The 22,554-nt window shown below is 44.3% G+C and overlaps 1 protein-coding gene and 1 pseudogene across 5 annotated transcripts in view; both read left to right on the forward strand.

The window, feature by feature from the left end:
* The first annotated feature begins 2,541 nt into the window (after nt 1–2,541).
* RAB11FIP3 (RAB11 family interacting protein 3) overlaps nt 2,542–22,554 on the forward strand; it is a 101,162-nt gene continuing 81,149 nt past the window's right edge. For 2 of the 4 annotated variants that reach the window (XR_013814529.1, XM_079790723.1), the window contains exon 1: nt 2,542–3,595. Coding sequence is in view for 3 of the 4 variants with exons in the window: in XM_079790723.1 (XP_079646849.1) it covers nt 2,963–3,595 (633 nt within the window). In the remaining variant the exon portion in view is untranslated. The remainder of the gene's footprint in view (nt 3,596–22,554) is intronic. The other 2 variants (XM_079790724.1, XM_079790725.1) reach the window with 2 other exon arrangements.
* LOC307109782 (small ribosomal subunit protein uS8-like) lies at nt 15,375–16,729 on the forward strand (annotated as a pseudogene). The gene is made up of 2 exons: nt 15,375–16,382; nt 16,606–16,729. The product of its transcript is annotated as a small ribosomal subunit protein uS8-like (transcript).

Consider the following 22,554-nt stretch of genomic DNA (forward strand, 5'->3'; position numbering starts at 1 on the left):
GAAAAAGTCAGAGAATCAAATAGAAAAATAAGCAAGTGCTACTACTGGGCAATTTACAGATATAAGATTCAAGTTGGCCAAATACAGTAAGAAACATTAACATTCAGTAAAGTTCAAATAAGAGAAGATGAGCCCTAGCTGGTTTAGCTCAGTGGATAGAGCGTTGGCCTGTGGACAGAAGGGTTCCGGGTTCGATTCCAATCAAGGGCACATGCCAGGGTTTTGGGCTTGATCCCCAGTAGAGGGCATGCAGGAGGCAGCTGATCAATGACTCTCTCTCATCATTGATGTTTCTATCTCTCTCTCCCTCTCCCTTCCTCTCTGAAATCAATAAAAATATATTTAAATATATATATACATATATATATGTATATATATATTTAAAAAAGAGAAGATGAGATGACATTTTAAGTTTATCAGGCTAGGAATCATATGTAATGTTTACTATAATTTTGGTGTAGTTCCTCCTGATTTAAGAATATGTGTATTTAAAAAAATGGATTTGTAATCAAATTGAGCTTTTCCTATATCCCTCCCCCTCCTTTTGTCAGTGGCCAGATCTCATCCAGATGATGGAGAGGCCCTACTTCACCTAAGGTTTCCTGACCCACTTTCCCTCCACTCCCCTGGCAGGTCCAACAGGGCTGTGCCACACAGCCAGGAATCTGCTGAACCACCTTCCTATTTTTCTCCACAGGCCAAAAGTCACCAGGGAAGAGGGATCAGGAGACCTACCTGCTTAGAGAGTTCCAAAGAAATGTTTATCCCAAGTAACTTCAAAAGAAAACATTCACAGAGGGAGATTTCCACATTCACTCAGACCCCAAAACCAACAGATGTGAGCTGCACCCCATCCTCCCCCTCCCTTCCTTTTCTGTGTACCTGATACCTGGTTGAATTAAACCGTGCATAGGAGGAGTCAGTCAAAATGGCAAAAAGGGTTGGTTCATTTCATCTGGAATGCTACCAATAAAAATGTTCATAGGCCATAAAGGGGATACTTGAGGTCTGAATGACTGACCCAGAATTGTCACTTTTAATGTTTCACACACAGAGTCTCTTGAATTGGTCCAAGCTCACCATGCTGGGGTTCCATTTTGGCACATGAACCAGCCTAAGGAATGCTGAATTTTGGGGCATTAGCAGCAGGAGGAATGCCTATTTCCTCAGGATGTAGCTTTGATGTATATTTGTTTATCTCACCCACATTAACACCCTTATTTAGAAAGGCTGACACATCATTATAACTACCTCTGAAAATTGTATTTGGCCAAAGGCATCAGTCCTGTCCTATTTCGAATTCTTGCCTAAACGGGAGATGATATTTTTTCCTCTGAACACAGTATCTTCCTGAGTAGAGCATACAGCTCTTAAAAGAAATTGAGAATATAGTTGGGGGTGGGTGGGGGTGGAATTCCTTGCTTTTCTTTTTCCAAGGCCAACCTCACAAAATCCGGTACCACGTGTCCTGGGATTTTGTCATGGAAGATGACTCAGTTAATGAACACTGTACACTTGGAAACAGAGGTTTAGTTTCCTTTGGTTCTTGCCAAAGCTGCTTATGAAACATATCTGGTTTGGGTGCCCACAGCGTTTAAAAATACCAGTTCATACACTCCCTCGATACATTCATTTCATTACAGGCTAAATTTAGCACCTCGCCTGGGGCCCGGCAGGTCACCTGCTTCTAACTAGCATGCCTCCACTTTCATGCCTGCTGCAGGGTACTCATGTTCCTGTCTGTCCTCCCGTGTCCTCACGGATGAAAGTGACAGCTAGAGAAACAGATGCTGGTTGTCAAAGACAGCCCCGGTGCTGGGAAGGCCTGACTGCAGACCGGCGACCAGCACTACATCCCGGAAAAACACTTTTCCTAGGCTTAAAAAAGATCTGTGTGTAACCACTTGTACCTTCCGTTAGAAGTGAAAATACACAGCATTTCCCGGCCTCTCCAACCTTTGGGAAGGGACCGCGCGGACCAGCTCCTGCCTCTGCCCACCTCTGTGCCCACCTCCGTTAACGCCTGCGACCTCTTTGCGCTACCGGCGTCTGCGGAGGGGGTGCGGGCTGCCGAGGGAGCCGGGAGGGCACGGCGAGCGCAGGTGCGCCGGTAGGCGGTGCCACACGGGGGCTGCGATCAGAGCTACGCGCATTCCCGCCTCCCCTTAGGATCGTGTTCTTTGCTTATCCATTTGTGAGAGCGCTTTACGCTCCAGGAGGACTCAACCCCTGTGCGACAGGTGCACTTTTGTTTTTTCGCTCTCTTCTCGGCGCAGTTTATTCATCCGCACCGTGCGTGGGTCGGCCGTCCCCGCACTCCCAGGCGGTGACATCATGTACGCGTTTGCAGCCTCCGAAGACAGCCTCTTCCTGAGTCCGAGGGCCGGGATTCAGGCTGGGGCCCGGCAAAGAACGGGAGCGTAACTACCCACCCACCAGGTGGTGACTAGCGCACACCGCTCCGCTATCCTGCCACCCCACCGCCCGCCTCTTATAGCCAGTCGGTGAGGGGCGGGGCCGGACAGCGCCGGGGCGTGCTTACGTAAGGCCGGACAGAGGGCGGGGCAAGGGCGGCTGCGTTCGCTTGGGTACCTCGGGCGTCTCATCCTTCCTCCTCACCCTCCTCGGCGTCCTCCTCAGCGTCCTCTCTGTCGGCCTCCTCGGCCCCTCGGCCTCACACCGCCCCCGGTCCTCCTCCGCGCCCTCCCAGCGCCTGCCGCCATGGGCCGTCATCCGCCGCGCCGCGGGGCCGAGGGCAGCTGAAGCGCGGCGCCAAGATGGGCGAGGGCGGAGCAGGGCCCGAGCGCCAGCCGGAGCAGCCCGGGAGCCCCGCGCGCGCACGCCCGCGCCGCCGCGGGGATGCCCGCGCCCGCCGCCGCGCCCTGAGCGCCTTTGTCTGCCGCCCGCGCCGCCCGCCTCACTACTGGTCTCGCGGGCCCGCGCCGCGGCCCGGGTCGCGTCCATGAAGATGGAGCCGGGCCGGTCGGCCTCCCCAACGGGCGGCCCGGGCCCCGACCCGGAGCCCGGCGGACCCGACTGGCCGGGGGCCGCCCCTACGCCCGCCGACCCCGCCCCGCGCCCTGGGCTGGGCCCCCGGGACCCTGCTGACTTGAGCGCCGATGGGTCTCTGGGGGCCTCCTACCTGCTGCCGAGTCAGGCCGCCGGCCCCGATCCCGACCCCGACCCCGACCCCGACCCCGACCCCGATCCCGACCCCGATCGGCAGCTGACCGAACTCGGCCCGCTTTTTTTCTGGACTGAAGAGTCCGAGGATTATGGCTCCCAAAGTTGTCCGGAGAGCGCGTCTCTCCGCGCGCAGGATTTTAGCGACAGCCACCACCGGAGGGGCGAGGTCGACTTCTTCCCTTCTTTGCCCTCGCCCACGGTGGGTGAGTTGACGCTGGAGGTGGGTCCCGTGGACACGCACCTGCCCTCGGACTTAAGCCAGACCCGCTCACCAGCGAGCGAGCCTGCGGGGTGTGCGGAGGACGGCCCCCGCCTCCGAACCGTGTTCGATGCCCTGGACGGGGATGGGGACGGCTTCGTCCGCATGGAGGACTTCGTCCAGTTTGCCACGGTCTACGGGGCTGAGCAGGTAACTCGGCGAGCGCGCCTGGGCCCGCAGCATGGGAGACTGGCCCTGGGCGCCTCCTCCGGGCCGACATGGTCCTCTGTGGTCGGGAAATGCACGGTTAGGACCAATGGGTCCCGCACGTTCTTTTTATTCACTTCTGCCCTTACTTTTGATTGAATTTTATTAAAGCTTCTTTTCCTCCTTTAAAAGAGGTTCTATTCTAGGGAGTCAGATTCTTTCACTACGCCCCCCTTCTACCTTAATCCCCCCCCGCCCCCCCACCGTGCCACAGGAGCTGGATCTTTCCTAAACCCAGGGGAGTTAGGTCCTGGCTTGAGGACAGGCCCAGCTGCCTGATAGAAGTGCTCCCTGAATGAAGAAGTGCCTGGCGGTTCCTCCCACTGAGGGCCCAGGTCTGGCTTGGCTGAAGTAATTCGTTCCTTCAGGTCTCAAAGGCCAGGCTTGGCTACTTAAGATCATGCAAATAGACACCGTTTTGGCATTATGTTCTACAAATACTCATCATTTATTGTTTGGGAGACAGTGCACACTTTTTTTTTTTTTTAATGTATTGGTTTTAGAGAAGAAGGGAGAGAGATGTTTTTCCACTTATTTATGCATTCATTGGTTGATGCTTGTATGTGCCTAGACCTGGGATGGAACTCATAACTTTGGTGTATTGGGAGGATGCTCTAACCAACTGAACGATCCCTCCAGGGCTGGTGAACACAAACTTGAGCAGCACTCCATCAGGGCCACCTCCGCTTTTGTAGGAGACCGTGAGATGCCTAGACAGGCAGCCGTGGGAATGCACAGTGCAGTGTGGCACAGGCACCACAGTCTCCCAGGGCTGCAGCTGCTCCGGGAGAGCAGTCCTTCCCCTCTCTCAGCACTCATGGAAGTTCCAGGTGACAACAGCGCGGCTCTGTGTGTTCTGGTAATAGCTCGGTAGACAGCAAATCGGTAACTGGTGTGCACTTTTGAATATTTCACTTAGTAAGAAATCCCTAAAATGCTGATCTTCTAGTTTTTGTATTTTATTGGCTTCTCAACACATGCAGACATTTGTTAAGTGGGTGTTCAAGTGCATATGCATGTTTAAGCCAAGAGATCTTTATGAAAAGAGGTGAAATTGACATCCTAATATTTAGGGTGTCAGGCATAACTTTAAGAACCTTTATGGCCCTGGCCTGGTAGCTCAGTTGGTTGGAGCATGGTCCCCATGCGCCAAGGTTGTGAGGTTTGATTTCGTCAGGGCACAACCAATGAATCCATGAATAAGTGGAACTGCAGGTTGATGTTTCTCTCCTTCCCTCTCTCCCTCCCTCCCTCCCTCCCTCCCTCCCTCCCTCCCTCCCTCCTTCCCTCCCTCCCTCCCTCCCTTCGTCTCTTTCTTTAAAAGTCAATAAATAAATAAAATTTTAAAAAGAAAGAAATTTGAAAAAAGGAACCTTGATAAGGGTCCATGCTCTCCGCCCCCCATTTGTCCCTTGAGCCCAGGAAGGTGTGCATGCTTCTATGGGCATAAGTATACTGCTTTTGTTTAGCTCTTAGTTGGAAGACATTGCTCAGATGGGTCTCCTATGTGCTAGTCTAATGGGCAGAGGGATATATGGTATAATTTCCTGTATGGTTAGCAGGGATTGTGATTGCTGGTCCAAGTTCTTTTGATACTTTTCCTTCTTGCCCCTGGGTCAGAAAGCACCTTGGGCATCCTTGGTTGTGTTTTGCTAGTGTGATGGGTCTTCTCTCCAAGCACACCCTTTCTCATTACACCAAAGATGTTAAAAAATACCACATTTGTTCTTTCTTTTCTTTTCTTTTCTTTTTCCTTTTCACCATAACTTGACTTGGATAAAGTACTTTACAGCTTATATCAGGCTCACTTATATTTTCACTAGATCACCACCACCTTTTTCTGAAGTAGTTAATAGGCTTCATTTCACTTTGCAGGTAAGAAACAGAAGCCCAGAAAGTTTAAATAACTCCCAACACCCCACAAACGAGATTGTCAGTGCTAGAGCAAGGACTAGAACGAGGTCTTTTGACCTATAATCTTCAGATGGCTCTCAACTTCTTAGATTTGCTATCTCAAAATATTCCCATGAAGTTTCATCTTACTGACTTCCATAAAATCCTTTCCATTTGAGAAACACCTTTTGTTGTGTTGTGACTGTCCTTATTGATCACAGTGGGAAAAACTTTGGGTTGTTATTTGGGGCTGAACTTTCTTGTAATCACAAAGTAGAAATGAGTCAAAATTCTTTGCTCTGATAGGTCCTGGTGGAATTTTAAATTTGGTGGGAGGGCTTGCGTTTAGTGGGGATAGACAAGTGTAAGGAGGCCTGTGGCATTGCACCTTCTGTCTGCTCTCCCAGACTGCTCAGGAAGAAGCAGTGTTAGACTTGATCTAAGTACCTGGACTTGAGTGAGCTCCCTGGGATGGTGGAGGAGCAGATAATTCACAGCGTAATGAAAGGTTGACTTTTGTGTGTGTGTAAGCTTTGCTGTCCTTTATTATGATTTAGGCTTGCTTTTCCCAAGTCCATTATCAGAATACATTATAGAGGAGCAAAGAGAAGAAATATTCTCTGATAGTGAAATAGTTTAGAGAAAAGTGAAGAATTCTACCTCATGATGAATATTTTTAAACTTTTAAATGAAAAGTCTTGAACATACACATAAGTAGAGAGAGAAGAAGGCTAGTCTAGTGACCTCCTCCTCCCTACCCCCATCTCCCTGCTCCCTAGCCATTGCTCAGTTTCAGCAGTCTTGGTTCATCTGTAAACTCCCCACCCCTGAATTATTATTTAAAAATATTTTAATATGTTTTTATTGATTTCAGAGAGAGGGGGGAGAGGGAGAGAGATAGAAACATCAGTGATGAGAGAGAATTATTGATTGACTGCCTCCTACATGCCCTCCCTCCCCCCACCCCACTGAGGATTGAGCCTACAACCTGGGCATGTGCCCTGACCGGGAATGGAATTGTGACCTCCTGGTTCATAGGCCAAAGCTAAACTGGCTGGGCACCCCTGGATTATTATTTTTGATGCACATATGTGACATATTATTTCATCCATAAATATTTCAGTATATATCTCTAAAAGATAAGAATTCATTTTAAAACATTCATGATTTTTTTGAAAACCCTAGAAACTGTTTAAATAAATTGGATAACAGCAATAAAACCATAAATTTTTGTACTTTCCACCTTGAGATTTCAAAATATTGAGTGCATGAAACTCTTAGACTGGTCACATTACTGTCCTCCATGATAACAAATAGATTATCTTGATTATTTCAAAATTTTCAAAGGTAGCATGTTCAGTATCTTTTAAGTAATCTGTTTATGAAGAAAACATTTTAAATTATTTAAGTGCTATAGCTGAAGTTTTAATATAAGCAGCTCCCATTTATAATACAGATGGCTTTTGTGTCCCTCTTCAGCAATGTGTTTGGATCTCATTACATCATCTGGTGATAGATCAGGTGTGGTGTAATATAACAGTGTTGGCAGGAATCAGCAGAGGAAAGGAGAAAAAGGTCTACAGTGAAGCTTTCTCGGTGAAACAGGACTCAGATGCACCCAGGCACTAGTTGTGAACTTGGAATAGGTTTTTAAAAATATATATTTTGATTGGTTTCAGAGAGGAAGGGAGAGGGAGAGAAACATCAATGATGAGAGAGAATCATTGATCAGCTGCCTCCTGCACGCCCCATACTGGAGATCAAGCCCACGATCCGGGCATGTGCCCTTGACTGGAATCGAACCCGGGACCCTTCAGTCTGCAGGCCGATGCTCTATCCACTAAGCCAAACCGGCTAGGGCTGGAATAGATTTTTTTTTTAACAGGCTTGACCACTTCTCATCAACACAATTCCTTCATACTGAGAGGACTGATACTTTTATAGTCATCACTAACTCATTGTAAATCAGAAATTATAGAATAAATTCTAAGAGTATTGTGGAAAGGATTGGCTTTATTTTTCAAAAGAATTAATTGTAGATATTATCTTCACATTCTATTATTACCCTAACTTAAACATTTACATTTTGATAGTCATTGATACTTTCCAGAGAACCCTACATATCAGAGCACAGAATGAATGCCCTTCAGTAACCTTGTAGGCATTGTCTGTCCTCTTCAGTACAGTACTTGCATAAGTAGGCTGCTGAGGGAAGTGTTGATCCTCAGGTCTCCCTGCTTTTCATTCCTGTACCTCTGCTGGTAGGAGTTGGAAGTCCCTAGGGACATTTGGCTGCACCTTTTGTTTATTTTGGCTGCACCTTTTAGTTGCTTCCGTGTCCTTTCCAGTTTCTACTATAGCCTTGAATTCAAGTGTGTGTGAGTGTGACTGTGCGTGAGAGAGAATGAGTGCTTGTGTGAGCAGGTCATGTGGGAGCTGGTGTGTGTGAGAGAATGAACCTAGTATGTGAGAGCAGGTGCATGTGGGAGCTTCTGTTTTTTTGTGTGTGTTTGTATGTATACCTTTTGGTCTGTATGTCAGATGAATTGGTAAAGACAGATAATGGTTTTTAAAATATATATATTTTTATTGATTTCAGAGAGGAAGGGAGAGGGAGAGAGAGAGAGAAACATCAATGATGAGAGAAACATTGAGAATCATTGATCTGCTGCCTCCTGCACACCCCCTACTGAGGATCAAGACCACAACCTAGGCATATGCCCTGACCCAGAATCAAACCATGACCTCCTGTTTCATAGGTCGAAGCACAACCACTGAGCCATGCTGGCCGGGGCCAGAAAATGTTTCTTTATATGCTTGATCACAGGCGATTTTGTTAGTGTATTAAAAAATGTCATTTTCATATTATAAAAATAACATGCTTATTATTTTAATTTTTTTGATTGATTTTTTTTTTTTTATTAGAGAGAGAAACATTGATTTGTTTTCCCGCTTATTTATGCATTCATTGGTTGGTTCTTGTATGTGTCCTGACTGGACATCAAACCTGCAACCTTAGTGTATTGGGACTATGCTCTAACCAACTGAGCTACTCAGCCAGGGTGCATGTTTATTATTTAAAAAAAAACACCTGGAAGGATAGACTAGAAACAGTGATATCCTATATACTAAAAGCCTACTATGCAAATTGTCCCCTCTGGCAGTTGTCTTGCTGTGATGTGCGCTGACCACCAGGGGGTGGTGCAGAACATGGCGGGCGTAGGCGGCGCTGGCAGTAGGTGGTGGCGCTGGCAGTAGGGGGCAGTAGGTGGCAGTGGAGGCACTGCTGGCATTGATGGACCCCAACAGCGGGACCATGGCGGGATGGTGGAGCAGGTGAGCCAGGGCAAGGCAGGTGCGAGCAGGGGCCCAATCGCTCCGCAGACAGCGACCAGGCACTGAGGGAGAAAGGGCAAATAGCAATATTAAAATATTCTAATTGTTTTCCTTTCAGTGTGCATGAATCTGTGCACGGGGCCACTAGTAAAATATAAAACAAAAAATGACTAACAATCGCATTATCCTGAGAAAAATACCATTAGTATTTTAGTGCATTTCCTTCTGGACTTTTTTAAAAAAATGTTTTCATTGATTTTAGAGAGGGAGGGAGAGAGAGAAACATTGATGAGAAAAATCAACATGGATTGGCTGTCTTCTGCACACCACTTGCTTGGGATTGAGCCCACAACCCAAGCAGATGCCCTGATCAGGAATTGAACCAGTGACCTCTTGGTGCAGGGGTCAACCCTCAACCACTGAATCACACCGGTGGGGCTCTTCTGAACTTTTTTGTCAACACACATACACACACGACTGTATAAAAATACACAATTGAGATCATTGGGTAGAAGCTAAGTCATTTTAATAGATGGTCATTGCTTAAAAAGATCAAAGTAATGTTCACATCGGCAGCACATGTACTAAAATTGGAAGGAAACAGAAGATTAGCATGGCCCATGTGCAAGGATGACACTCAAATTTGTAAAGTGTTTCATATTTAAAAATAAATTAAAAGATGAAAGTAAATACCAGTAAGCAATATCAGAAAAATAAGAATCACTATAATCCCATCTAGAAAGATAGCTACTTAAGTATTTAGTATGTAATAAATTAAAATATATATAATAAATGCTTCATTGTACAAAATGGTTTAATTTCAATATCTGTTACTTTGAACCTGCTTTTTGAACAATTTTTTTTTTTTTAAATTGAAGATGTCTGGTATTAGGTGTATACTTTAAGGGAAGTCTAGGGTTTACTTGTCCCAGGAAGATTCAGATTTGTTAGGGATTATTACAATGTAGGATCTAACATATAGGAAGAATTTAATTCCATGTAGACTACACGAACAAGATTCTAAAGGGAAGTAAGCACATGGGTTTCTTCCCTTCCAAACAGTTATTTTGTTTGAATTCTGGAAATAGAGTCTAAACATTAGTTATAATTGAAGTATCAGACAAAGAATTAGGCATCCACTGAAGACTTATGTGGCCCTTAAAAGTGATAATTGCTAAGTCTCCAATGTAATGTAAACTTTTATTTTTAAAGATTCACCATGCCTTACATCATACATTTTTTAAAAGAAGTTTTCCATTATTTTTTATTATTTAGTTTTTTATATATTTTTATTGATTTCAGAGAGGAAGGGAGAGAGAGATTAGAAACATCAACGATGAGAGATAATCATTGATCGGTTGCCTCCTGCAAACCCCTCACTGGGGATCGAGCCTAAAACCCAGGCATGTGCCCTGATCAAGTATCGAACCATGACCTCTTGGTTCATGGGTCGACACTCAACCGCTGAGCCACACTGGCTGGGTGAAAATGCCTATACGGTAATTCTTTTTTTAAGAAAATATTTTTATTGATTTCAGAGAGGAAAGGAGAGAGAGAGGGAGAGACAGAAACACCAGTGATAAGAGAGAACCACCGATTGGCTGCCTCCCATATGCCCCTCCACTGGGGATCAAGCCTACAACCCAGGCATGTTGCCCTTGACTGGAATCGAACCCGGGACCCTTCAGTCCACAGGCCGATGCTCCATCCACTGAGCCAAACCAGCTAGGTGCCTGTAATTCTTGAAGGTTGGCTTCCAGTTGGCCATTGTGTTTTCGTCAATATCTAATAAGTAACTCCAAGTAATTCCTGGTGGAAAGTGTTACACTTACCCTGTAATTTTAAAAAGTTCCTGAGATTAGTGGATTAGGATAAAGGGATTCTGTATCATGGTTAGTAAAGAAAATACATTTTTTCAGTAGGTACAATTTTATTTTGCTGTCCAAATATTACATGCTTGTTTTAGGCAAGTTGTTATTACTCTAGTTACAACTGTGTTCTTGATGTTTAAAACCAGAGCTAATATATTTTTTAAAAATATATTTTATTGATTTTTTTACAGAGAGGAAGGGAGAGGGATAGAGAGTTAGAAACATCGATGAGAGAGAAACATCAATCAGCTGCCTCCTGCACACTCCCTACTGGGTATGTGCCTGCAACCAAGATACATGCCCTTGACCGGAATCGAACCTGGGACCTTTCAGTCCGCAAGCCGATGCTCCATCCACTGAGCCAAACCGGTTATGGCAAACCAGAGCCAAGGTCTTGTCTAATATTGAGCCAAGGTCTTGTCTATGCTGCTGAAACAGGTGTCTTAGTTTCCTGTCTATAAGCCTCCCGCTGGGCAAGCTGAGCCTTGGGCCAACAACTGCAGGCCTTGAATGGGTGCTATGTCCTTTTTTACAGGGACATTGTGGGCATGATGTCATGGATGGATGTTCCAAAATATGAGACAAACTGAAGGGCCAAGTAACATGTTAGCATTATTAGCTGTCAATAGAGGAAACACTATCACTGTGCATTATTTTAAGTTCTTTTTGCACACATCATCTGTATGTCAAAAACTTGCTCTATTTCTAAAACTTCTAGCTATTTTCTTGAAATCCTAGTTATTTTTCTAAAGACCCATGTCTTCAGAAGGATTTAAGTTTGTTAAATGATCTATATTGTACTTTTACTTTTGTTGGATACTTTTATAAAACTTTTACTAAAGTGTTAGAGCCTTCTGTGTTCACATGTAAGTAGACTTGCTGTAGTCAAAAATGAGCTTGCTGGTTTTTATCCCTGTTTTGAGCTAGGGCTCCATGGTATTGGGAGGTTATCAGTGTTGTTATCAGAGGGTTTTATGATTAATTGTTTTTCATTTTAACATAATTTATTCTGATTTTTCTTTAAGCAAGTTTAATCAATTTAAAGCCTAAAACTCAGGTTATGAATGAAGTGGTACCTGTTGGCTAAGACTGTTGGCTGGGTGTTTATCTGTTTTGACAAGAGGAATTGTTCAGGATTATAAAGACCTTCATTGCTGTAAATCATTGGACACTAAACAGAACATTTTACTGTCTCTAGCAATCCACGGACATTCCCATGGCTTTTTTGTTGTTGTTGTTGTTAGATTAAGGTACCTGCCAGTGAACTGATTAATTATATTTTAAAAAGTTAAATAGTAATTTAATCTTTACTAATAGATTGCTTGAGCCTCAATAAAAATAGGTAAAAATCCACATCAATTAGAAAAATTAGAATTTCCTTTGAAAGCCTATTAAAGTGTCCTGTAAAAACTTCAGCCAGTGAGAACATTTTTCTAAGTTGAAATACAGATGAGGGATGGCTAGAAAGCTGTGAACTGTGGGAGAGATCTAAGCAGAGGGTGGCTAGGTTCCTGGTTCTGCTTCAGAGCACTCTTAACGTTTATGGGTTATGTGTACAGTCTGATCCCTGGTCTTCCTGCTTATATCAGTGAAGGCACCTCAGAGCTTCACCTAGAAGCTTCAGGAGGGCATAGCAAGCCTGACCAGTGTGTTCTTAGGTAAGATTTTTAAAAACATGAGTCACAGATGAAAGGCTGATATAAAAACTCTTAAAAGTCAAAGGGAAAAGAGACCTAAATCTGATAGGAGAATGGAAAAAGATATGAAGACATTCCACAGAAAAAGATACACAAATAGCCCTTAGACATACAAAAACAACAACAAAACAAAAATGTAACTGCAGAACCAGCTCACACTGGTCCTGTCCTGTTTCCAACAAGACCCAGAACCAAAGTTTAAGCCTTGGATACACCATTTATGAGTAGCACTGTGAACCCTTACCTGCTCCTCCCCACAGAACCAAAGGACTCGAATCTGGCCAGAACTTGAATCCCTTCAGAAGTGAAGGGTCCATTGTCCAGGAAGATCTGGTGCTGAAACCACTTAAAATCTTGGATTGAAGAAGATAGATTTGAACCTTGTCTCCTTACCAGTCAACTCACAAATAAAGCCTTTTCTTAAAAGCTGGTGCCATAGTATTTATTGGCTTCTATGTGCATCAGGCAGTGAGCTCTTGCTTGGTAACAAAGATGCTCAGTTACACTCATGATAAGAGAAACACAAACTAAAATCACTGAGATAGCATTTCTCACTTACTTTGGCAAAGCATGAACACATTCAGTTGGTGAGGCTCTTGGGAAATAGGCACACGCTCATATTGCTGGTGAGAGTACAAAATGGTACAATCTTCATTGAGGGGAATTTAGTAATATCTGTATATGCATTTATCCTTTGACCTAGCAGGCCCACTTCTAGGATGTAGCTTTATTTATAAACACAAACCACAGGTGCACGCAGATATTCATGGCAGTATCATCTGTGATAAAATATGGAAACAACCCAAAGGCCATCAGGATTAGTGAAGTACATCCACACAACAGAGGACTGTGCAGCTGCAAAAATAAAAGAGCAAGATTCCTATGAACTGGTAGGGAGTGATTTCTAAGATATAGTGAGTGTGTGTGTGGGGGGGGGGAAGGGGGAAAGGACAAATTAATAACATAACATGTGGTAAGAAAGAATAGGTATTGTATGGTTCCTCTTATAGGAGGCTCCTAGAATAGTCAAATTATAGAGATGGGAAGTAGAACGGTGGTTCTCAGGAGAGGGGAATGGAAAGTTAGAGTTTAATGGGTGGAGTTTCAGTCTGAAAAAGTCCCAGAGATGGGTAAGGGTGATGGTTGTATGACAATGTGAATGTACTTAATGCTACGGAACTGTATACTTTAAAATGGTTAACTTACTATAATTTAAAAAAATAAAACAGATGAGGGATCTGAGGCCCAGAACCCTAAATGATGGACTTCAGCTCAGAGGAAGAGGAATTCACAGGTAGAATAACAAACCACACCTTACCAGTCCCCTGACTAGGCCTCTATCTCCTTGCCCTTAACCTCCTGGTCATGTAGTCATAATCTTCAACCCATCTGAGGTTTCCATACTCACATGCTCCAGGGCAGGCCTGGGCCAGCAGGATCTGACTGTAACAAAAAAAAAAAGAAAAGAAAAAGAAAGAATGTGAAATAAGAAAGAAGGGGAGCCCTAGCTGGTTTGGCTCAGTGGATAGAGCATCGGCCTGCGGACTGAAGGGTCCTGGGTTCAGTTCCAGTCAAGGGCACATGCCCTGGTTGCGGGCTTGATCCCCAGTAGGGGGTGTGCAGGAAGCAGCTGATAATTGATTCTCTCTCATCATTGATGTTTCTATCTCTCTCTCCCTCTGCCTTCCTCTCTGAAATCAGTGTAAATATATTAAAAAAGAAAGAAAGAAGGGGAAATAAGAATATGTATATATTTGCTCCTACAAAAAGAGACACAGGAAGGATAGACTAGAAACTAATTTTAAATAACTTATTCAGGCAGGTGGGGACAGAGGTATAATGGATATGGATGAGAGTGAAACTTATCTGAGTATGCCTTTAAAAAAAAAATCTTCGTATTGATTTTTTAGAGAGAGAGGAAGAGAGAGAGAGAGAGAAACAAAGTTATCAATGCATATTGATGTGAGAGAAACATCGACCACCCCTGAATGTGTCCCAACAGGGGATCAGACTCACAACCTAGGTATGCGCCCTGACCGGGAATTGAACCCACAACCTTTTGGCAACTGAGCCATCCGGCCAGGCTGAGTATGCCTTTTTATATAATTTTGACTTTGAACCGTGCAAATATCCTAAATACTCAAAAAATACAATTAAAGCAATAATAATAGAAAAAAACCCCTAAAATTTAGTTCAAATATAATTCAAGTCACATGAATACAGTGCTCTGTATACCTTTAGTGGAATATGTTCAAAAGAAAAAAAAGAACTACAAAGTAGGTTTGTTGTTGATAGATCAGCAGTAGTAATTTTGAAATTACTTTTGTTATATTTTGGGATAGTGCCATTGAGTAAATATACTGGTTAGTGTTGGGAACCACAGTTCTCTGGGAGAAAGGAGATAAAAATATGGTATGAAAAAGGTGGGGAAGAACCTTGTCATGTTGGGGTTTAAATTAGAGGTATCAGTGTGAATACATCTTCAAAAAAAATTCCTATCTCTGTCTTCTGAGAGGGTGTGGGGGCAATGACATCCTAATAACAATGAGTACACCTTGCCCCCAGATCTTGGTTGCCAAATATCATTTCCCACTAAGAGAAACAAAGATCCTTGGAGAAATAGTCCAGATTTTGGGCAGACAAAATTCAATGTGAACCTGAATTATTTTGTACCAGAAAGCAAGGAAGTGTTCAAAAATTGATGGAGACATGTTGAAACAAGAGCAGCTCAAATGGGTTCCCACTGGGTAAATCTGGGACATTTTGAGCACCAAAAAAAAAAAAGAATAATGATGTTATGATAAAGGATACATTGAATTTTATTTATTTTTTATTTTATTTATTTTTTAAATATATGTTTTTTTATTGATTTTTTACAGAGAGGAAGGGAGAGGGATAGAGAGTAGAAACATTGATCAGCTGCCTCCTGCACACCTCCTACTGGGGATGTGCCCGCAACCAAGGTACATGCCCTTGACCGGAATCGAACCTGGGACCCTTCAGTCTGCAGGCCCACGCTCTATCCGCTGAGCCAAACCGGTTAGGGCAAGGATACATTGAATTTTAAAGTTCACAGCACATAGTGAGTAAAAATCAGTCCCAGTGATACTCCAAAGGGTGTATTGGGCTCCTTATAGACAAATGCCAGTTAAAGTAGAAGAGTGAAAGATTTAGAGAATCAGTATTTTGCAACCACCAAGGTAATAATTGAGTCAGGCAACAACCATCAATGGTTGGCAAGAAACATTGTGTAAACATTTGTGAGGGATTGGGGTGGCGAACAGGATACTCACACAGACTAAAGTATCATTCTACAGATGATTAATTTCAAAGGGAAAAAGATATCTCTATATTGGACAAACCTGGTAGACTCTATCTTGACCAGGTGATCAAATTCAGACTCCCCAATAACAGATTATGTGTCTCTGGATGGGATGCCAAACATGTTTAAACTGAGTCACATAACCAGAAAAATATCAGATAAACCCAGATTGTAGGCATTCTACACATCAGCAGCCTGAAATCTTCAAAATGTCACTGTCATAAAAAGGGTTGGCACACTTCTAGATTGAAGAAGACCAAAGAATTATTACAGCTAATTCCTGGCCTTTGATTGGATCCTGGATTAAAAGAAAACAAAACCGCTCTTTTTGCCATGTTTCCGTGCTTGCATATGGTGCTCATGGATGTCCTGGCTGATGCTCTCAAGAGTGTCAACAAAGCCAAAAAGAAGCAAACACTAGGTTCTTATTAGGCCATGCTCCAAACTCATATCTGGTTTCTCACTGTAATGATGAAGCATGGTTACATTGGCAAATTTGAAATTACTGATGACCACAGAGCTGGGAAAATTGTGAACCTCACAGGCAGGTTAGGCAAGTGTGGAATAATCAACCTCAGATTTGATATGCAACTCAAAAATATAGAAAAATGGCCTTAACCGGTTTGGCTCAGTGGATAGAGCATCGGCCTGCGGACTGAAGGGTCCTGGTTCGATTCTGGTCAAGGGCACGTGCCCAGGTTGTGGGCTTAATCCCCAGTAGGGGACATTCAGGAGGCAACCAGTCAATGATTCTCTCTCATCATTGGTGTTTCTTTCTTTCTCTCTCCCTCTCTGAAGTCAATTAAAAAACATACATATATGTATAGAAAAATAGCAGAACCATCTGCTTCTGCCCCATCAGTTTGGTTTCATTGTACTGACAACCTCTGAGGGCATCATGGACCATGACGAAGGTAGATGAAAATACAGAAGGAAAATCCTGGGATTCTTTTTCTAGAGATGTAATACATACATGCAAATAAAATGCCTCAATAGACAAGAAAAGAAAAAGCAAAACTGTAAATTAAAAACACTAAAAATAAATCATTACATGTTAACATTAATGACATTTTTATGCAAAATAACTATTTTCTAAAATAGTGAGAAGAGTGGCATTGTTTTACATTTTTTCAAGTCTCTTAAATGTCTGGTTTAATTGAAGAGAGCTGGGTTCTTTTTTTTGTTGTTGTTTTTTTAATAGGTGTTTTATTGATATTTTAGAGAGAGTGGAAGGGAGAGGGATAGAGAAATAGAAACATCACATCAATTGGCTGTCTCCTACACACCTCTTACTGGGGATCAAGCCCACAACCAGGCATGTGCCCTGACTGGGAACTGAACCAGTGACATTTTGCTTCATGGGTCGATGCTCAATCACTGAGTCACACAGGCTGGATGAGAGCTGGATTGTTATATCTGCCTCTGCAAGCAATGTGTCATGTAACCTCTGGAAAACTCCACTGTACATTTGTGGGCGAGTGAGATGAAAGAAAGGAAAGACTGTCTTAACATGTTATGAAATTTGTTATGAACTTGGATACCCCACTCCCCGGGACACCAGTCTCCCTCAGGATCTCTAGACTGAGAAAGACTATTTTACACCACTGAAGGGACCAAGTTGTCACTTGATCTCACACACTTGCTGTCATCAGAATCACTTGGAGATCTCCTTAAAACTGACTTCTGGGCCCTCCCCAGAGTGTCTGATTTATCTGGTTTGGGTGAGGCCTGCTAAGAAATGTGTTTCTACTTAGTTTCTGGTCATGCTGCTGTTGTTGGTCCTGGTGGGTCACTCAGAGAGCCAGTTTTCTAGAGAATTTTGAAAATGTTTGCATCTCTTTAAAGATCCTTCCCCCATCCCCTGTCATATTTTATTTAACACCGCTCTTTCTCTCACTGTTGTATTTATTCTGACACATTAATTTCATAAATGTTTACTTAGGACCCACTCTGCTGGCTCCGCAGAATGCCTCAGAGCTTCCCTCTGCCCTCACTGCTTTCTGTCATGGTAGAAAGGTGCAGCTGAAAAGCCAGGACCCAAACTGGGAAAGCGGCACACCTTGGCCTGTTCTTTCTGACATGTCTCAGCTACCCTCTAACCTCAGCTTGTTGCACTCTTTTTGGTATTTACTTTAATTTTGTATTTTGGTTTAATTTTAATTTTTATCATGTGTATAATTTAAAAAATCAAATAGTGAGCTACACTTTATATAACAAAAAGTAGTTACACTCTCCTTACTTCCCACTTCCAGACTCTCCTGGCTGTTTCCTTCTAGTGTTCCTCCTTGCCCCCCAGTTTTAGGTAGTTTCTATTGAGTTTCTTTTGTAGAGGGTACACCCACATATTTCCCTCTGTCTCCTCCATTCTTTCAATACAGTTAGTTCTAATCTTGCCTAAATAGACATTCTGTATTTTATCTATTTTGATTGTAGATATCTTTCATACCTGTTAGGTGTGCTATGATTACCTTTCCTTTCTAATGCAATCTTTGTTTTTTCCATACAACATTATGTTTTTACTTGTTTAGTTTTCTACAGATTAGCAATAGTTCTTTTAGCCTGTCTGCAGGAGTCTCATTGTTCAGCACACTCTCTTGGACTTCCATTGTTGTGTACTAATTCCTTTTGTCACTCAGGCGCTCCCCCTCGCCCCCCATGGTCCTCTGGGCCCAGTGTCCTGCTTTGGGTGCATCCCTGGTTGTCTTTTCTGATTTAGCCTTCTTGTCTAGGTTCCATGTCAGACACTCAACCTGGATTTTTATTTTTTTTTCCAGATACGACACCGATACCCTTTCTACTTCCTGTGCTTTGCTGGATTATCTGACATCCCCTCTCTGGACCTTACATTTATGTGCTCTTTGCTCTGAGTTCCACTTGTCCATCTCTGTGCATCTTCCAGAACACTGGGGCTGCATTTTTCCAGTGGACTTTCAGGAGGGAGTGGAGAGAAACTCATCTGTTCACCCCATTTAACTGTTTTAAGCTCCTCTCCCTCCTCAACACCCCATACGTGTATCTGTCAGACTAGCTTAGGAATCTGCCTATGCACTTTCCTCACTGCCCCTACATAGTTGTGTGATACCGTACAGCAAGACTTGTTAGTGTCTCAAAACTGGGGGTGGCAGGGCTGGGACTCAGATGCTGCTGCCCCTTTCTATTCTCACCCAAATGTAATCTGCAGGAAATCTGTATCAACAAATTATTTGGTTTAGCCTTTCTCTTCTTGCATTTTGTGTGTGAAAGTTTTCAACTTAGTTTTTTGTAACTCTGAATATTTCATTATGTTAATGTACTATGGTTGCTAGGCATTTATTTTGTCCAGTTCTACTCTAATAGGAGTAATGTCACTATATCTCCAACCATACTGGTTACTTTTCATGTACCTAACTTCTAGCAGGACCTAATTTTTGTGCTGGGAACATTGAGGACACTGTCTTGTGCTTTGAAGTTGTAGATATTTCGAAGCTATTTAGCCAGCATTTCAGAGCTTTTCTGTGGCATCAGAGTAGGTAATAAAGGGAGGAGGCAGAAGTCTTTGGCTGAGCTTCTGGAAATACCTCATCTATTTCAGCAAGAGCTTCCTGTTACTGGCTCTAATCCCTGAAGCTGTAAACTGAGTAACTTCAGGCGTCTCCTTCCCCTGCCCAGTTTGCAGGAGCCTGGCCCTGGGCAGTGCTCTTGTGGGTGCTTGAAGTCCTGGGGAACTGAATGTCTGATGAGCTGCTGTGCATAACAAATCCTTTGAGGGATAGGTGTTGTAGGTGATGGTATTCTGGCCAAGTGTTGCTGAATGTCATGTTCTTTTGTATTAAGTTATGTAAGGGCTGTACTTCCATCTATAAAACGGATGTTATATGTAACATTAAAGGAAACAAAAGGGTGTCCTTGGGGCTTTGGAATCAGACAGACCTTGGTTTTGTTTCTAGCTCAGCCACTTCTCATTTGTTCACTCAGCAAATGTGCGTGATGATGTTTATTAAGGTAGGATATGAGAAGTGAGATTAACCCATTTCCTGTCCCTCCTCAAGATATTAAACCCAGAGGGGCTGCCAGACAATCCAGCGAAGCACAGGAAGCAGAACGGATATCGGTGTCGTACCTGAAAAAAAAAAAAAAAAAGCCTGGTTGAGTGTCTGACATGGAACCTAGGCAAGAAGGCTAAATCAGAAAAGACAACCAGGGATGCACCCAAAGCAGGACACTGGGCCCAGAGGACCATGGGGGGCGGGGGCGGGTGGAGCCCCTGTGTGACAAGAGGAGCTAGTATACAACAATGGAAGTCCCAAGAGTGTGTGCTGAACAATGAGACTCCTGCAGACAGGCTAGAAAAAACTCTTGCTGGTCTGTAGAAAACTAAACAAGTAAAAACACAATGTTGTATAGAAAAACCAAAGGTTGTATTATTAAGTACAAGCTGATAGGAGTGCTCTGAAGGAAAAGCAGAGATTACTTGGGTTGTGTAACAGGGAACCTGGCCTCCTTAGAAAAGTTTCTCTCAGGGAAATAACCATTCATTCATTCATTCATTCATACATTCATTTTTTGTTAATTCTCACACAAGGATATTTTTTCCATTGATTTTTAGAGAGAATGAAAGGGAGCGGGGAGGGTAATGGAGAGAGAAAGAGAGAGAGAGAGAGAGAGAGAGACAGAGAGAAACATCGATGTGAGAAAGACACATCAATAGGTTGCCTCCTGCATGTGCCTGAACCGGGTCGGGGATGGAACCTGAAACCCAGGTAGGTGCTCTTGACTGGAATAGAACCCATGACACTTTGGTGTGCAGGCTGACACTCCAAACACTGAACCACACTGGCCAGGACTTTCTTTTTCTTTTTTGAGGTAACTTTTGAGCTGACATTCTGAAGCTGAGTAGAATTAGTAAGGCAAAGGGTGTGAGAGTAAGGAGCATTCCAGGTGGAGGTGCAGCTCATGGAGAGGCCTGAACGGGAGAAAATAGGGCACTTGAGAAGGACGAGGAACAGTGAGGCTGGAGGAGATGATGGGCCAGACCTCACAGGCTACACTGGGAATATTGGTCCTTAGTACCAGAGTGGTTAGAAGGCATTAAAGAGTTTTAGTAACTCACTTCAGATCAAAAGACACACACAGAGTGAAGGGATGGAAAAAGATATTTCATGAAAAAAAAAGCAAAAAAAAAAAAAAAAAAAAAGCTGGGGTAGCAAAACTTATACCAGACAAAATAAACTTTAAAACGAAAGCTATAATAAGAGACAAAGAAAGACCCATCAATTCCAAAGAACTTACCTGGGTATTTATTTTTAAAAACCTTCTGGGTATTTACCTAAAGAAACCTAAAACACTAATTAAAAAATACATATGCACTCATATGCTCATTAGCAAACTAAGTGTCTATCAATAGATGAATGGATAGCCTTGACCGGTGTGGCTCAGTTGGTTTGGAGCATCGTCCCGCACACTGAAAGGTTGCAGGTTCGATTCCAGTGAGGGCACATACCTAGGTTGCGGATTTGATCTCTGGCCAGGTTGGGGTGTGTGTGGGAAGCAAACCAATTGATGTTTCTCTCTCACATATATTATTATTAGTGGCCCGGTGCATGAAATTCGTGCGGAGGAGGGGGCGGGGGGCGGGGAAAGGGTGTCCCTCAGCCCGGCCTGCACCCTTTCCAATCTGGGACCCCTTAGGGGATAACCGGCAGTCGGACATCCCTCTCACAATCTAGAACCTCTGGCTCCTAACCGCTTGCCTGCCTGCCTGATTGCCCCTAACTTCTGCCTGCCAGACTGATTGTCTCCCCTGCTGGCTTGATTGCCCCTAACCACCTCTGCCTCGGCCCCGCATCCGGGACCCAGGATTCCCTCCTCTAGCTGACCAGCCGACCACAGGCACCCAGGATCCGGGCTTCCCTCCCTCTGGTCAGCCATAGGCGCCCAGGCTGGCTGCAGCCGCAGGGGATGGTGGGCAGGTGGCTTCACCTGGGCTGCAATTGCAAGTGCTGGTGCCCGGGACTGCGGGGTGGGCGGCTTCTCCCGTCTACCAGGCTATAGCCAGCCGCAGGTGCTGGCACCTGGACCGCAGGCGGACGGCTTCTCCGTCTTCTCTGGGATGCAGTGTGGGGGACTTCTCTGGCTGGCTGCAGCCTGGGGTCATGGGGCAGGCGGCTTCTTCATCTCCCGGGCTGCACCCAGCCTCAGGCGCTGGGGCCCGGTTTCTCTGTCTCCTCCAGGATGTGGGGCAGGTGGACATGAGGCTTCTGCTGCTGGCTGTGGCCTGGGATCATGGGGCAGGCGGCTTCTTCGTCTCCCGGGCTGCAGCCAGCCTCAGGCGCTGGCGCCCGACTTCTCTGACCCCCAAAGGCCCGGAGCGACCCCCACAGGCCCGGAGCGGCGGGAGGCGGGGTTGCTGCCATGTTTTCAGGTTAATTTGCATACTCACTCTGATTGGCTGGTAGCGTAGCGGAGTGACGGTAATTTGCATGTTTCTCTTTCATTAGTGTAGATTTTTTCTCTCTTCTTTCCCCTCTCTCTAAAAATCAATGAACAGCCGAAACCGGTTTGGTTCAGTGGATAGAGCGTCGGTCTGCGGACTGAAAGGTCCCAGGTTCGATTCCGGTCAAGGGCATGTACATTGGTTGCGGGCACATCCCCGGTGGGGGTTGTGCAGGAGGCAGCCGGTCGATGTTTCTCTCTCATCGATGTTTCTAGCTCTCTATCCCTCTCCCTTCCTCTTTGTGGAAAATCAATAAAATATATTAAATAAATAAATAAATAAATATCAATGAACATGTCCTCGGGTGAGGA

This window comes from Cnephaeus nilssonii (assembly GCF_951640355.1).
Source record: "Cnephaeus nilssonii genome assembly, chromosome: 2".
In the NCBI taxonomy this organism is placed as follows: Eukaryota; Metazoa; Chordata; class Mammalia; order Chiroptera; family Vespertilionidae; genus Cnephaeus; species Cnephaeus nilssonii.